Source organism: Opisthocomus hoazin, chromosome 4, assembly GCF_030867145.1.
Source record: "Opisthocomus hoazin isolate bOpiHoa1 chromosome 4, bOpiHoa1.hap1, whole genome shotgun sequence".
NCBI lineage: Eukaryota > Metazoa > Chordata > Aves > Opisthocomiformes > Opisthocomidae > Opisthocomus > Opisthocomus hoazin.
This window is the reverse complement of record NC_134417.1, coordinates 10,588,952-10,604,432: the sequence shown is the minus strand read 5'-3', so window position 1 is coordinate 10,604,432 and position 15,481 is coordinate 10,588,952. Positions and strand designations below refer to the sequence as shown.

Below are 15,481 nucleotides of genomic sequence, written 5' to 3'. Positions count from 1 at the left end.
AAACTTCAGATTCTAAGGAAAAAACTAGTATGTGTTTGTTTTAAGGAACACACCCCCACCCCCAAACGTGGTTCAAATGGAAGACTAAATATTAACACCTTCATACTGGTAGTGCATCTGCATAGAGATTCTTCATAAAAATCTGCAAATTCACAATTACACCTTGCAAACAGACTTAATATGACTGTTCAAGCAACCAATAATTTTAAAATATGCATTCAGTTCATGAAATGGTATCTTCACGTTAGCTCCATCAGAAGATACTGGCATGAAACACAGATGAAACTTTTTCTTAGTTCGGTTAACACTGAAAATTCAAACAGTCAGACAAACACAATGCAAGTATTTTAACAAAAACAATATAACATTTCACTGGCTTAAAAATGATCTAAATGAGAAATCTTGGTTATTTCAATGAATTGCTAGACCCTACATTTAAAATGCTGCATTACAGCATTATTCGGATGAATTACGCTTCTTCTTTAACACTAAATACTGGAATTTTGATAGATTGTGCAAGTATTAAAAAAATATTAAAATTTTAAATGTTAACATTACAATTTTAAGTAGCCTTGCAAGTGCAATGTTATTAAAAAAAACCCCCAGAGCTACAACTTTATATAAGTTACATGAATAAATGAAAGTGCTTTTCAAGTATTTATGTTCATTTACAGGAGGATTCTCTTGTGTAAGTCAGTGCTCAGATGGTACAATTGAAATATTAGTCTTTTTGTTAAATTTTGGATGCATATATTTAACTGGATGGAATAAATGGTTTCATTTGCAGAAATGTGTGATAAATATTTAAATACAGAATACAATTTGTGATAAATATTTAAATATGGAATATTATAAAATGTGACTATTATGTTTTTTGTTATCTATTAAAAATGAAATAGAAAGACGTCCCATCCCGACTGGTGTGTGATAACCTGATAATGCCATGGGAGCCATTGAGCCATACAGTAATTGTTAATTCCATCAAAATCCCAAATTGTGATATGCTAAATAGTTGTTCTTCAGCAGAGACAAAAGTATGTGATCATAGTAAAGGCCCAATACTGTCAACTATTTAAAAGATCTCATGATCTGTGTCAAAAGCCATCGAATCTAATGGAAACTTTCCAACATTTTCAATTATAGTCAGCCCTTTGCCGTAGTCACTCTGGAGAGCACAGCTAGTGCATGTCACCACTGTGCTGTCCCTGCCCAGTGCATGGTGTAGGTCCCTTTCTGGCTAGTCAAAACCTACCACTATTATTACAGTGATACAGAAAAGGTTGTATTCCTGTTTGCCAGCCAGAGGAAAGTGAGGTAAGTGGGGAGATACTTGTTTATTAGACAGGAAAACCAAAACAAAGCAACCCTAAATGAATCAATATATATTTAAAAGTGCACTGAAAATATTTCCTATTGAACGTTATCTCTCGTAAGTGCCAGATTTTTTAATCTTAAATTATATCCATTCTGAACACTGAATATATGTAAGCTGATAGTAGAGCATTTAGTTTGTCTTGCAGTTTGAAAAGCACACGACACACGGCAGCACTAACATCTTTCATTAAAGATCTGGCAATGCCATAGTTTCATCATGAAGATGCAGCTTAGAAACGACACAGTTCAGGAGGAGCCCCTGCAGACTGCCATTACAAGCTTTCTCCGACAAAGTGCTTCGTGATTTGTCAAAGAGGAAAGTCAAACTGTTGCCCTGCCTCACCACAGTGCTGCACTGGCAATTTATAATTTTCTTTCCAGATGCTGTTGGACTTTAATAAATTATAGCTCTTCAGAGTTAGGCAATTGTTTGTAATAAAAGCAGAGTTTCATGTTCCATGAAGAGTGGCCACTGTTTAGACTGGTCTCTTCATGCAGACCTGACAACGGCTGATGATATTTTCTAGTTCTCCTGCTTTCAAAGTCTGTGGCAGAGGTTTCCTAAAACAAAGAAAACAAACACATTTACTTTTTTTCTTTAAAAAACAGGGAGGGATGATGAAACTTTATATATCGAATTATTGACTGTTATAGTTTAGTTGTGGCCGGCAACAACAGCGCCACGTGGCCGCCCCTCCCCCCGCCGGGGTGCGGAGGAGAATGGACAGCAAGAGGCAGAAACTGGTGGGTCGGGATAAGGGCAGTTTAACAGAACAGCCAACAGAGGCAACAGGAACAACAACGATACAGATGAGGAGAAAACACAACACAAACCCCACAACCCACAGAGCCGCTCTCTCCCGGACCGGACTGGCGCCCGCGCTCCCGAGCCGCGAGTGAGTTCCCGCCGCCGCCCCCCGACCGGAACCCAGCATGGCGACACATGGTATGGAGTACCCGGCTCGGTTTGGCCAGGTTGGGCTTGGGCAGCCCACCCAGCTGTGCCCCTTCCTGGATTCTGGTGAAAATTAACCCTGTCCTGGCTGAACCCAGGACATTGAAGTCCTTGGCTAACTTAAGGCATCACTGTTCTACAGAATGACCCTAAACCTAACACAGGGGGATGTCTAAACTGAGGGGAATCACTAGGGGAGCCCCAACACGTTACGCAGGCAGTTAGCGTGCCCTCAGGGACTTGCAGCATGGTGCTGTGTGTGCGGATGCAGGCAAGTACAGTTTACCTGAACATTCTTCTTGGATTTAACGATGCCAACCAGAAGCTGTAGGAGTTTGTGTAGTAGTTGCACGTCCCCCTGCCATGGCACTCGATGAATGGGATGGCTCGAAACTCTTCCAAACAAGAGCCAGGAGATGCCAATGCTTGGCCAGAAGCTTCTGAGCCGGCACTTGTATACTGTAACCACCAATACATTTTTAATGAGAACTTGTCCATCAGCTTTTAGTAAACTACAGGCAAAAAAAAAAAAAAATCTCTTTCTACAACATACCGTATGTTCTGTGGTATGTCTTGGCGAAAAAAAAGAACATAGATTAGCTTTATCAAACTTATAATGAAGCACAGAAGCCTTATGAAATTTCAAGCACAGTTGGGGCATTTCTTAAGTCCCCGCAAAGGCCTTTTTGTGCTCCGTGAAAAGCCATGAAACTGTAACCAGTACAAAGACTAGAAAGTAGCTGGCTTCCGTCCATCTGAGGACCATAGTAGCTGAATTACAAATAAGTCAAATCCCCTATTTTGTGTCTGTTCATATATTTTGTTGCATTGATTGCTTCTCCAAACGCAAAAAACAAAGAAGGCACTTTCCTTCTCTTGTGCTGCTAAAAGCTTGGAGAAATAGCTCTAAAATAATTTATGACAGTAGAAAATTAGCTAGAAAATACCATTTAAATTTGATGTTGGAAACAAAAAAATTATATTAACCAGATGCTGCAAAAATTCCCTCGATTCTTTCCCAAGATTATTTTTACTACTTAGGGCCAAATCCCAGGAGAGACAACAAATTTCACACTAGACCTAAAAGGATTTTACACCATGCAAAAAAGAGGGTATTTTAATTCTGTCTTTTACCCTCATTTTCTGGCATCCCTATAACATCCCATAGGGCTTGGATAACAAAGACGAAGTGCTACATCCCCTAGTACAGATACACCCTTACTCCCATAATCCACTCTCACTTTGCAGGCACATTATGAACTTCCTTCACTCGTATCTCGTTATGGCATCAAAATTGCTGAGGCAGTCTTTTGTAGACAGTGTACTGCTTTTGTTTTGATTTTAACTTTCTGTGGAGTTCAGCCTTGAGATGCAATTTATAAAAGAACTGCCTGGCATGTTAAGTGGGTCAGTTATTTTTGTGTATTTGTTTTCAGGACTGGTTTAACCACTCCACTCCCCAAACCCGTTTCCTAGATCTTAGCATGACACATGAAAATGAGAGCATGCAGTTAATTTTGTCAGACATATCCTATGGTTCTCCTTTTATCTCTTCCTCTTTTCCTCCTAACACCTATTTTTGAGGACAGATCAGAATAGTTGTTCCTATGCTTCTGGCACTGAGTAAGAGTTAACAGAATTATTGTCTACTTCTTGGCAAAGGAAAAAAAAAAGAATTTAACAATTATTAAGAACCAAATAAGCTATGAGCAGATGAAAATGCCAATGAAAGCCAGAGGACATAAAATTAATAATTCAAGTCTTGATATCCTTACCATAACAAAAGAAAAACCCTTCCAGAGAGACATCCAGCCTTCTGGACATGCAGGAACTGCAGTTGTTTGGCTGTGAACTGCTATTACCATTGCAGCTCCTTCACAGACAGCACACCTGTAAGAAGAAACATACATACATTCAGTGCAGGTATGAGGGAAAACATGAAAGCAGACAAAAATTGTATCTTCTAGGATGGTACCTACATAATGGCAGGGCTTACTATAAACATTACAACTTACACAGGTTTTCTGTTTAGTGAGGAGACAAATAAATTGAAGGTAACCCAAGTACCTTGCTTTGCAATCTCTACTAGTAACACCAGACAAAAACTGGTGTAAGATGGGAATTAGTCCCAGAACATTTGAGCTTCCCAATTTTGCCTTTAGTGAAGTAACAAACTAAATTTTACCTTCCTCATGTGCTCCCTACTTCATGTTGGTATGGTTTAGATCAAAGTTCTGTACCTTTATTTGCCAAGATTAGAAAATGCAATCTTTTATTTCCTAAATGAAGAAACTATGAAGCTGAGCTACTAGATTGCAACTGGCTAGGGCAGGCTAGAAGACAGAGCGCAAAGCTTACTTTCCCATATTTGATTTTGCTACTCTTGGTCTTTCACGCTTTTAGAGCTTTTCCTTTTAAGATGGTCTTCATCCTTCTCAGCTGTTCTAAAGCAACTAGAAAGGGTCACATTTGCACAAGGGTGTTACACAGCAGAGAACCTTCAGCCCCAACTTATGATGTTCTTCACCAACTGCAGTAAATGTATCACACACAATTGAAAGCAGAACTTCATTTGCACTGTATTCCAAATAACGAAGCTATCTTCATTGCATTTCAGTCTGCCTCTGACATGCACAACAGTAGGTTTTTTTTTAAAAAAAATCACTGCAATCAGTAGGATTGTGTGCCATCTTCTCACATCAGCTATGCAGATCAAGCCCTGTGGTGGGACCCTAGCTTTAATCTAACTTTTCTTAAAACATTACTGAGTATCTGACATAATCGGGTGAGTAATCAAAAATCAGGTGGTTAAAAACAGTGCTTGTACTGGCTGAGGTGGGCAGGTCTTTGCCCAAGATTTGCCATTCAAAACAACTTATGATGTCTTTGTGGTTCCAGGCCAGAAGAGCTAAAATTCTTATACTCTCACCTGCTTATATGGGGCTCTAGTGCCCTGCCAGAAATTGGTGCCATGTCCACTGGCATTACTGCTGCAGCGGACAGCCAGTATGAATAGTCATTGCGAGAAGCAAAACTACAAACATCATTGGTGTCACAGAATAAGAATGGCATGGTGGTAAATCTCTGCAAGCAGCTACCAGCTGTTCCTAAAAGACAAAAGAGGAGAGGGCTGTGACAGACAGGAGCTTGTATTTAGTGCAGTGAACAGAAGAGACATATGATGGCATCCAACCTGCTATACAGAGAATTAAGACGGTAACTGTAAAGAGAAAAGTGTCTGTACAGTGGAATTATCCGAAAGCAAAAGTTTATGGTATATATAAAAATATGTATATAAAAAATAAGGGCTAAGAACAGAATCTGCTAAAGTTTTATCTTCTTGAACAGTATTGGTCCTTGACACAGCGGCAGGGACTCAGCTCCTTGAACAAGAGCTTCTAGTGCTATTTTTGACACCCTACAACATCCCATTTGGTCTCCAAAAAAGCAAGATTCTCTCTCAGATCCTCTGTTGTTACTGTCAGTCCTGTGCAGATGTTGGAAACATTTATACTAGACATCTATCTGTAGGTAACTGAATTCTTCCTCAAAAATGTCCAGGGATAGCAAAAGGGGACTATAGGAGTGCAGGAAAGAAAGGTGTCTTTCGAGCCACGATTCCTGGATTGACTCAGAGCAGCAGACCACTCTGGAGACTGATGGTAGAAACCGGTGTTCCATCTCAGACACTTACTGTGAGTTTGGTTTCATGACAACTTAGCGTTACTGGACTGTAAAGAGAACAATCTGAAAATTTTTACTGATACAGTACCAAGATCTTGTCCATGTGCTCGTTCATTTCCTTGTACAAAAAGCAGTGAATAGCCAACGTAGATCTGTGATGTCCCATGTGGGCATGAAGGAATCTTTGTTGACTGACTATGCCGGGTAAAGATAAAACCTCTTCTTGTTGGACCAGCAATGACAGTGCCTGGTGATCCAGGTAACCCCTGTACACCTGGGAAGCCAATCAGTCCAGGTTGTCCTGCAGAGGGGAAAGAAATATGACTGTAAATATTATGATTTTGTATGAATTTTTTACTTCATTTGAATTAGTGGAACCACTTGAAAATTAACCAAAAAAATGTATTAATCAGAAGATACATCTTGAAAATTGGTAGTGTTTGTTGCTAGGTGTATTAACTCCTTCAGACCTAGCTCAGGTAGCTTTACATTACATAGTTTCATGGAATAGTGAGATATTTTAAAGAACCATGGCCATTTTTACCAAAAAAGTTGTAAAGTAAAAACATTTTATGGTGACTAAATAAAAATATTTAGTTCCATTCTGATGTCGTATAAAGGCACACTGATACCTAGGGATTTCAAGTGGACAAATAAATGTGATTAATAACAGAAGAGCAGAGTCAAGGCGTATTTTTGTAAATTATTATTTCAATTGTGTACATGTGTCTGTTAAAAGCTAAGAATGTTCTTAAATATGCTTGTGGCCCTAAAGCTACTGCAAATGTTACAGAATCTCAATATATGCAAGAGGAAGGATTTGCAGAAATCAGGAATACAGTTTAACAGTAAATTCAGTAGTAGCAGTCAGAGACGTCCGCTTCCCTGTACCTCTTTGTCCTGGAAATCCCCTGTCTCCCTTTGGACCAGGCAGTCCTGGTTTACCTGGATGACCAAAACTTCCTGGTAAACCTTTTAGTCCTTTAGGTCCTAAATTGTAATCAAGAAAAAAACAGAAGAATGTAGCAGTAGTTATTCTAGATTTTAATAACTAATTAAGTTAAAATCCCCAAATAAATGTAGCTGTGTTAGAATAAAAATATCAGCATCAATTTACTACGTTCTGAGACTGACTATAGTGTTACTGTAACCGTATTTCCTATCAGGAAGATTACAAGGAAATATTGAATGTATTGTAGAAAAATATGCTTCTCATGAGAAATGTTTACGGAAACCACAGTAAAGAGCTTTTTCTTTTAGCATGTGTCATACAATAGTAACAGGCCATAATCATCTTGGTCAAGGTTTGTAATTCTAGAAATAACGCAGCTCCTTTGTAAACTGACTTTAAGGAAAGTGTAGCACAATTCTTTGGTGCCTGCTTTGTTATGCTGGAGGCAACTGTCATTCCTGAGTGGGGCACGCCTCCTGGCAAACCTGCCCCCTGAGGAGCTCCCTCCTGGGGTGGAAAGCTGTGGTACTGAGAAGGGTGGCCAAGTACCCACTGCACATCCTACCTGCTCCTGAATTCCCCATTCCTCACAGCCATGGCAGGCTTCACTTCTAGTGCCAATGGAAGAGAAGTAGCCAGCTTCTCCTCTCTTTTCCCACCCCCAGACTATGACAGACACAATTGCTTTGTAGCACATCTAGAGTACTAGAGTACTTCTATTACAACTGGTAATTTACCCCTCAAAATGACAAACATTCTGAGCATGGTTCTGGTTGTATGAAAATGGTGAATGTTTTGATCCAAGTTTACTTTTTATTCCATTATTTTTCTTAGGCTTATGTTGATGCAGAAACATACAGACTGCGAGGGTGGAGGGCAGATGGAACGGGACAAGTTATAAACACAAGGCCATTAAGGTACAAAGAGCTATTTTTAAATACAGGGAGGTATTTTTAAAGACACATCAATTTTCTATGCAGAAACATGTTCTCCCACCAAATCAAAATGTTCCACTAAGCAGCACACACAAACATGTACAGAGATAACAATATAAACCACCTTGTAGTCCAGGAATCCCTTGAATTCCTTGATCACCTGGTGTTCCTGGGATTCCTGGCAGCCCAGGAGGACCCTTGCTTCCCGGGACAGAGAATATTCTCCCAGGGACTCCAGGTGGACCTAGCAGCAAAAAGATAATGCAGAGCTACTGCTTTACATTAAAACAAAGCAAAACAAACTACACAACAAACAAATCAACTTAAGTCAGGTGGTATGAATGAGAAGGGTTGGTTACCATGCTGGCCCTTTGGTCCCCTTGGCCCTTCTGCACCTTGTGGTCCAGGGGGTCCTTGATTACCCTTTTCTCCTGAGAAAGAAGATTGGAGATACACCCGTCTGGTTTAAAATGTCAAAAAAACTGTCACAAGTTTCAGAGGCTTATTTAAGAGTTCTGCATGATCCATGCAACCTTCCCAAAGAGTAACACAGCCTGTAGACTCATTTGAAACGTGAAAGTGGACTTGTATGTCTCTGCTGCTACTGTATAATTTATAGGCCAAGTACGGTCAGTTTATAAGATGATGTTTCCATGTCTTTCTTCACATAATGGCTGGTCCCACAAACCTAGCTTAAAAATCTCCATTTTAGACTATGTCCTTTTTATCTTACACGTTTTTGTCATTGGGTTTGCAGGTCAAGTGCTGCCTTCAATGATGCTGTGCAGTTCAACTCCCTTGAAACACTACTGTCAGTTGTGATGATGGCTCTTAGGATGGCTGTATAGTTTTTCAAGTGTTTGAAACTTAATAAGAAATTCTTTTCACTGTGCAAAATATGAGGTTACATCCATACTACTCTCCACAGCTCTGCTGGAAATTAAACAAAATAAAAAGTATTTTTATCATCAAGTCAGGAGATTTGACTGACTATGCCATGAAATCAGAGCTTTTTGCTTAAGCAAGTATCATTACTATCTGTACGGTGACTTTTCAAATTAGAAAAAATTTACAATACACAATAATTAGCATGGAACACAAACCAGTAGGTTAAACAGGTAATGACAATTTTGTGTCACTGTAAATCATGTTATTGAAAAATGAGAATATTGAAGGAGTAATGCAGACCTTTATCAGATTTAAGTAACTAGAAAAATGTCTAAATTAAAAGGATTTTTATCCAGCTACTGATCCAACTAACTCTCAGAAATATGAAATGAACAAAGCCAATACATTTAACTGTTCATCTGCTGATAAACTGGTAAATTAGATTATAATTGGGACTATTCTTACGGCAAACAGAGGACCCAGTGCTCTGTGTTGTAATTACGACTAAATGCTCTTGAGTTCTATAGTTAAGAGGTTGACTAAAAGTCACATCTTCTAGTAGTGGTGTGGCACTTCTATTTAGTAGACTCAGTCCCAAAGTTCTTACACATTGTTGGTCACTAAGAACAAACTTGTTTTGAATTTGCTTGGAATGGAGGCCACTGAAGTTCCAGCCCTTCCTCACTTTAACATCAGTGTGGACATCTCTGTAACATCTAACTGAAAGAACATGCTCTCTTAGTGAACACTTTCATTTATAGCTGACCTACATCTGGCTCTCGATGGAAAAAACTTCTCTCTAGTATCACACCTGGTACTATTACACACATACCATCATAATGCAACATGTACGTGGTTGTATTCAGCACACAGACATGTATGTAATAAATACATGAGTACCTTTTACACCTGGGAATCCAATAAATCCAGGGTCTCCTCTAGCACCAGGATAACCTGATCGGCCTTCTATTCCCTGCAAATCAAATAACACCAATAATAACCAGGAAGCAGAATCTGCATGCTATAACCAGGAAGCAGAATCTGCATGCTATGAAGTACATTTTCTTTTTATTCAGAATACTCAAAGCGTTATGTTCACAGAATATGCTACAACTAGAATTATCTGTTCCATTTGTGAGCATGTTAGAAATAGTCATATAATTGTTAATACTAATCTATAATACAGAACAGCCAAGGAAATGACATACCAGAAATTCACAATTATTTCTTTTTTTGACTACTTAAGCCCATAAAATCTACTTTTCATATCCATTTTAATATTTTTCCTGTATTACAAGGAGTTCTGGGGAGGATGTGGGCTTTTTCTTGTTTTAGTTTGTTGGTTGTGTTTTGGTTGGGTTTTTTTTTTCAAATTGTCCTGGGTGTTATTTTCATAGTAAGAGCAAAATTAACAACATAGTAATAAGAAGGTAATAATCCTTTCACTGACTTTTGGACCGGGCGGACCAATGTCGCCAGCTGGGCCTGTTGGCCCTGGTATGCCATCTGCCCCTCTAACACCTTTGCTTCCTTTCATGCTGAGAGCGGGAAGACCAGGAGTCCCTGGAAAACCAGGGGGACCTATACAGAAACATCAAAGTAAGTAATGACTACCACCAACAGCATTTCACATTACATACAATGCAGTGCAATGTTCAACAACTTTATAACGGTACTCATGTTTACCACCTCAGTGATTCCTAAGGAAATACAACCTTTTTTTTAAAAAAAAAAACCAGTGCATTTTTCCTAGCTTGCTAATTTAATTTGAGATCAGAGTTGAGTTCTTGCAGTACTCTATAGCACTACAGTTTTTTGAATACCCTCCTGTTGCAGTTATGCCTGTAATCATAGAATCATTTAGGTTGGAAAAGACTGTTAAGATCATTGAGTCCAACTGTAAACCTAATACTGTGAAGTCCACCACTAAACCATGTCCTTAAGTGCCACGTCTACACACTCATGCTACCTCATCTCATTAAAGAAGCTGGAGCTCAGCTGCCCTACAGACCACATGGGAAGAAAGCAAAACAATGCAATTGAGTGGACTGCAAAGTTTAGTATTATATTCATTTACATCACACTGCATAGACCATCACGGTGTTTGCTATGGTAACATTGCATTAAATGGTAAAGGCACTACATGTTTAATTATGAAGACCCCTTTCAACCTTGAGTTCTGGACAGGCTGAATTCTGCTTTCAATTATCAGTATATAATTTCAGATAAATAAGGAGTTATAACAACACACCTGGTCTTCCATCTGCACCAGCGATACCTCTGATCCCTTTTTGGCCAGTAATTGCCACGCCTGTTGAGCCTTGAAATCCAGGCAACCCCACTAAGCCAGGAGGTCCAATGGGTCCTTGATCACCCCGAACACCTTTTGCACCTGGTGGCCCAGGAACACCAGGCAGTCCCATGTCCCCTTTAATTCCTACAAAGTACAAGTATTACACTTGAGGAGAGCTGTCAAGATGGTGAGATGATGTGACTATGCAGAATATGTGCATTTACTATACCACAAAGGTGGAATTCAGCCTTTGTTTTCAGTATGGAGAAGTCCCCAAAGCTACCTTGCTACTATAAAGCAAAGTAGCTGTGAGAAGACTGGACTCCCTGCAAAGTAGTGTACACACTGCTTCTTTCTCCCTACCTCCCCTGCCTTTTTAAAAAACGAAACAAAACAAAACTCCACTTCAGAAACTGCTCATATGAAGGAATAAAGTTGAGAGGAGAGTAGAAAGACCAGAGCAGGGAATACTTGCTGATGCATAAGTAGAAGAAATACCTCTTTTGAACATCAGAACTGGCAAATCCTTTTAAACTAAACTCCAGCTAAAAGCATCAATATGAGTACAATAACATTAGAGATGACTCCAAATCCATTGTTCTAAGGTTGATTTTAGAGTCCATGATCTACATATGGAGGACATGAAGACAGATTTTTTTTTTTTAAAGGAAAACAAATCAATGGATTTCTACTAGTACTAGAAATACAATGTGAAACTTCCAAAATGGGAAGAGTAGCCTCAGTCAAATGTTCATCAGTATAAAAGGGAAAATGAACAAAACTGAAATGCAGTCACTGCAGCTTTTCTACAGTATGCTTAGTACTCAGCAGCAGCATCTGTTTTCATTAGAACATACTCTGTTAATCAAATTATGTCTCAAAATAAAATTTCAAAAGCTCTAGAATATGTATACTACCTCCACGAAACCACATTATTTATTTCCCTTTTACAATAGTCTTAACCCTACAATCAAGAAGGCTTGACAGTTAATACACAGCACCAAATCATTGATCAAAAGCACAGAACCACTCTTGACTGCCTCTGACACTCTTCGTGCCATTTCAAGCACCCAAAAGCAGGAGGCGACTTAAAAATTAAGACAATGATTCTGGTATTTAAAAATTAAGCTTTTGGTTTCTGAAAAGACAACTCACCTCTACGACCAGGAACACCTCGCAGGCCAGGGATTCCTCTCCCTGGTGCTCCTACAAAACATTAAGTCACTTTATACTCAAAGTCCTGAATAATTGTTCTAAACATCACAGTTGTCTAATATTTCATACTTTTCTTCAGAATTCACTGAATCAAAATGTAGATTTGTTATATGCAAAATACAATTTATTGATTATTTCAATTTCTTGTATTCAGAAATATAAACTAAATATGTAAGTTTTTCTTTATAGTAGGAACTCTTACTGATCAATCATATCTGAGGTACATTCTACAAGAATAAGCTTTGTCTTTTTTTAGGGGAAGAAAAACCAGAAGAACGATCTGCATTTAAGTTAGTTACTACAAAAAAATAGAAGAAGAAATATAAGTACCTAAAAATGAAAATACGTTAACAGTGATTACTTCAAACTTAATATGAAAAAACTAAAATATTATGGAAAAAATAAAAACTAAATACTATGAATGCCTTCTCAGTACCCTCTTTATACTAATACGCAAAGAAACATTTGCACTGTAAGATATGAAAATAGTTTCTCTCAGAATTCAGTGGAGGACTAAATCTGTCTGTGGACGTTGATAACATCAGGAGTGACATTTAAACGAAAGGTTTTACAACCAAAAGGCCAGCTGATGGAAACCTTCACTATTCCGGTAAGTAAACTCTGTGATTCCTTTTATCTTATTTTCACACAGAAGAGGAGGCTCCTTTAAAAAGATTTTGTTTCTTTTTGTCTCTGAGATTAAACACGTAAGAACTGTTAACAGCAATCCTTTGGCTCTTGCAGACATTAACATTTTTAGGAGAAGTTATGACAAATCACATGTATAATAGAACAGTGACATATGCCTTTGGGTTGTTGACAGCATGTACAACAATTATATAGAAAAAACTGAATTACACGAAAGTGAAAAACCTTCTACTTATAAACTTTTCTTTGGCTCCAAGAAGCGCCTTATTAATCCTTCTGAAATAACCATTGCCAGTTTAATGAGGGAAAAAAACAACTGTAAAATAGAATGAAAATGTTTCACTTGTGTTACCTGGTTCTCCCTTTACTCCCAGGCGACCAGGCATACCATCTTGACCTTGACTACCTCTTTCACCAACCAGTCCATTTTTTCCAGGGTCTCCAACAGCACCTGTGAATTACAATGCACCACAGCATCGTTTTCACTTCTGTTATTTTGCATTTCAAAGGGAGAAGATATGAGTCCCTTTTATTAAAATTTAATTAGTTCATCTACTTCAAAGATAGATGTAACTGTGTTGGTACATAAACATTTGTAAAGAGAGGCACACAATTTGTATTGAGCTTACTGGTCTTCAACGGATTTAACACCCCCACTATTTCCACAGGCAATGACTTCCTGTCTTTCAAAGACATTTTAGGACCCTGCCTTTGATTTAACCCATGCTGGTGGAAATCCATACAGGCAGCGTGGTTTCTCTCCCTGGCTTTATTACAATTTCAAGGTTTCTCTAAATAGGGAATAGATTCTGAGATCTCTGCTGATAAGTCAGTGCAAGTTAAAGTCTACAAAACTGCAACATCATAATTTTGATGAGGATCTCTGAATATAAGAGCATTCAATGCTCTTTTTGAAGACCATGACAGGCACTCACTTTAATAAAGTCTGCATTGCATACCTCAGTGTTGCTGCATATTTACACACTCCCCCTTAAGTATATTTTGAATGGTTTGACCTTTTCTGTTGCTTTAACAAATAACTACAACTCTGTTCCCTCTTACCACTCTAATTAATTTTCTTCTTCTCCTCATCTAGCTACATCTTAGTTTATTCTCTTTTAGGAGGTAGAACAAGCCTTTCTTACAATTAGGTGGACATTACATCTTGAGACCTCTGAATGAAAAAAAAAAGGCAAAAAGCTTTACAAAAGTGAAACAAAATTAAAACCTCTTGCCTCAGTGATAACATTGAATGCAGGCTGTTAAAGACCTTATCTGGAACCACAGAAGGTAAACAAAGCCTCGAACTAACATAAACAGAGACTGCAACTGCATCTGTTAAATTCTAAAAAGCTCAGAGGAACAAGAACACCAACTGCCTCATTATAACGAAAATAACAAACCAGGGGGCAGTGATTTGAGGGAGATGCCATATACCATACCTGGAGGGCCTGCAATGCCCTGTTGTCCTGGGCGGCCCTGCTGTCCTTTAACACCAATATCTCCAGGAGGTCCAAGCTTCCCTGTAAGAAAAAAGGGTGTGGGAGAGGAGAAAGGGCATTATCACTAGATCCAAACTCAGTCCGAGAACTTTGCTATCATTTCTGCTTTGGACAGCTGTGAAAGATTGCTAGTCGCTGTAAGCCAGCCTGGCTTCGCTGACTACAAAGGAGCTGTTTAGGTTTACAGCAGGTGAATATAAATGTGCCGCCCCCAGGCACTCTGCATAGTTTATGAAGAAATTATCTTCTAGAAGCATGTCTACATCTCACCACGCCTCCAGAACAAAAAACAGACCTGGGATCCCTGTAACTCCAGTTTCCCCTCTGATCCCCTGTGGTCCTGTTACTCCTTTATGTCCTGGATGACCTTGGGATCCTCTTTCTCCTTTGCTGCCCAGAACTCCTGGGGGGCCTTGATCTCCCTGAGAAAAAGCAGTTGCACACGAACAGGTTAAAAAAAAAAAAAAAAAAAAAATCACATTACATTAAATACATTACTTTCCGTATTTGAACAATAGAAAAATCATATGTAACTTTAAAGGTTAAGTAAGTGTAATCATGGTTCATTATGATTTTCAGACAAAAATCAAAGTAGACTAATATGAAGTCTTCTCATAATACCACTGATCCTTTAGACACAGCTAAGAAAAAAAGATTTTTCTTCAATCTATACAAACCAACTTCAGTCTTTAGGTGTTTTCACCAGCACATAGACTTCCATCAATTTTATTCTAACAGCTCCTCTTTTGATCCAAACATACATTCCTTACATAATACGCAGCTATACAAAATACTGAAATGCATATTTTTTTCCTTGAATTCCTACTGACTTTCATGACAGTAATCTCATTGTGGCTATCCAGCTAATACAGAAAAAAACCAGATAATTTAGACAAATTACAGGAGTTACAGTACATACAGCCTCAACCACGTATTTCAGATAATCTCATATGTAAAAAGACTCCCAGCTGTTCAACAAGCAGAATAAGTGGAGTAAAACTGTATCCAACTTACAAGAATACTGTTTTTTTTTTT

The 15,481-nt window shown here is 38.5% G+C and overlaps 1 protein-coding gene across 1 annotated transcript in view; it reads right to left on the bottom strand.

Moving 5' to 3' along the window:
- Positions 1–1,412: 1,412 nt before the first annotated feature.
- COL4A3 (collagen type IV alpha 3 chain) overlaps positions 1,413–15,481 on the bottom strand; it is a 69,465-nt gene continuing 55,396 nt past the window's right edge. The window contains exons 38-52 of the mRNA XM_075417857.1: positions 14,742–14,868; positions 14,387–14,467; positions 13,297–13,395; positions 12,237–12,287; positions 11,040–11,225; positions 10,239–10,369; positions 9,689–9,761; positions 8,260–8,331; positions 8,025–8,144; positions 6,905–7,003; positions 6,102–6,314; positions 5,259–5,436; positions 4,105–4,219; positions 2,616–2,788; positions 1,413–1,935 (exon numbers count right to left, since the gene is read on the bottom strand). Of these exons, the coding sequence (XP_075273972.1) occupies positions 1,851–1,935; positions 2,616–2,788; positions 4,105–4,219; positions 5,259–5,436; positions 6,102–6,314; positions 6,905–7,003; positions 8,025–8,144; positions 8,260–8,331; positions 9,689–9,761; positions 10,239–10,369; positions 11,040–11,225; positions 12,237–12,287; positions 13,297–13,395; positions 14,387–14,467; positions 14,742–14,868 (1,803 nt within the window). The 3' untranslated portion in view covers positions 1,413–1,850. The remainder of the gene's footprint in view (positions 1,936–2,615; positions 2,789–4,104; positions 4,220–5,258; positions 5,437–6,101; positions 6,315–6,904; positions 7,004–8,024; positions 8,145–8,259; positions 8,332–9,688; positions 9,762–10,238; positions 10,370–11,039; positions 11,226–12,236; positions 12,288–13,296; positions 13,396–14,386; positions 14,468–14,741; positions 14,869–15,481) is intronic.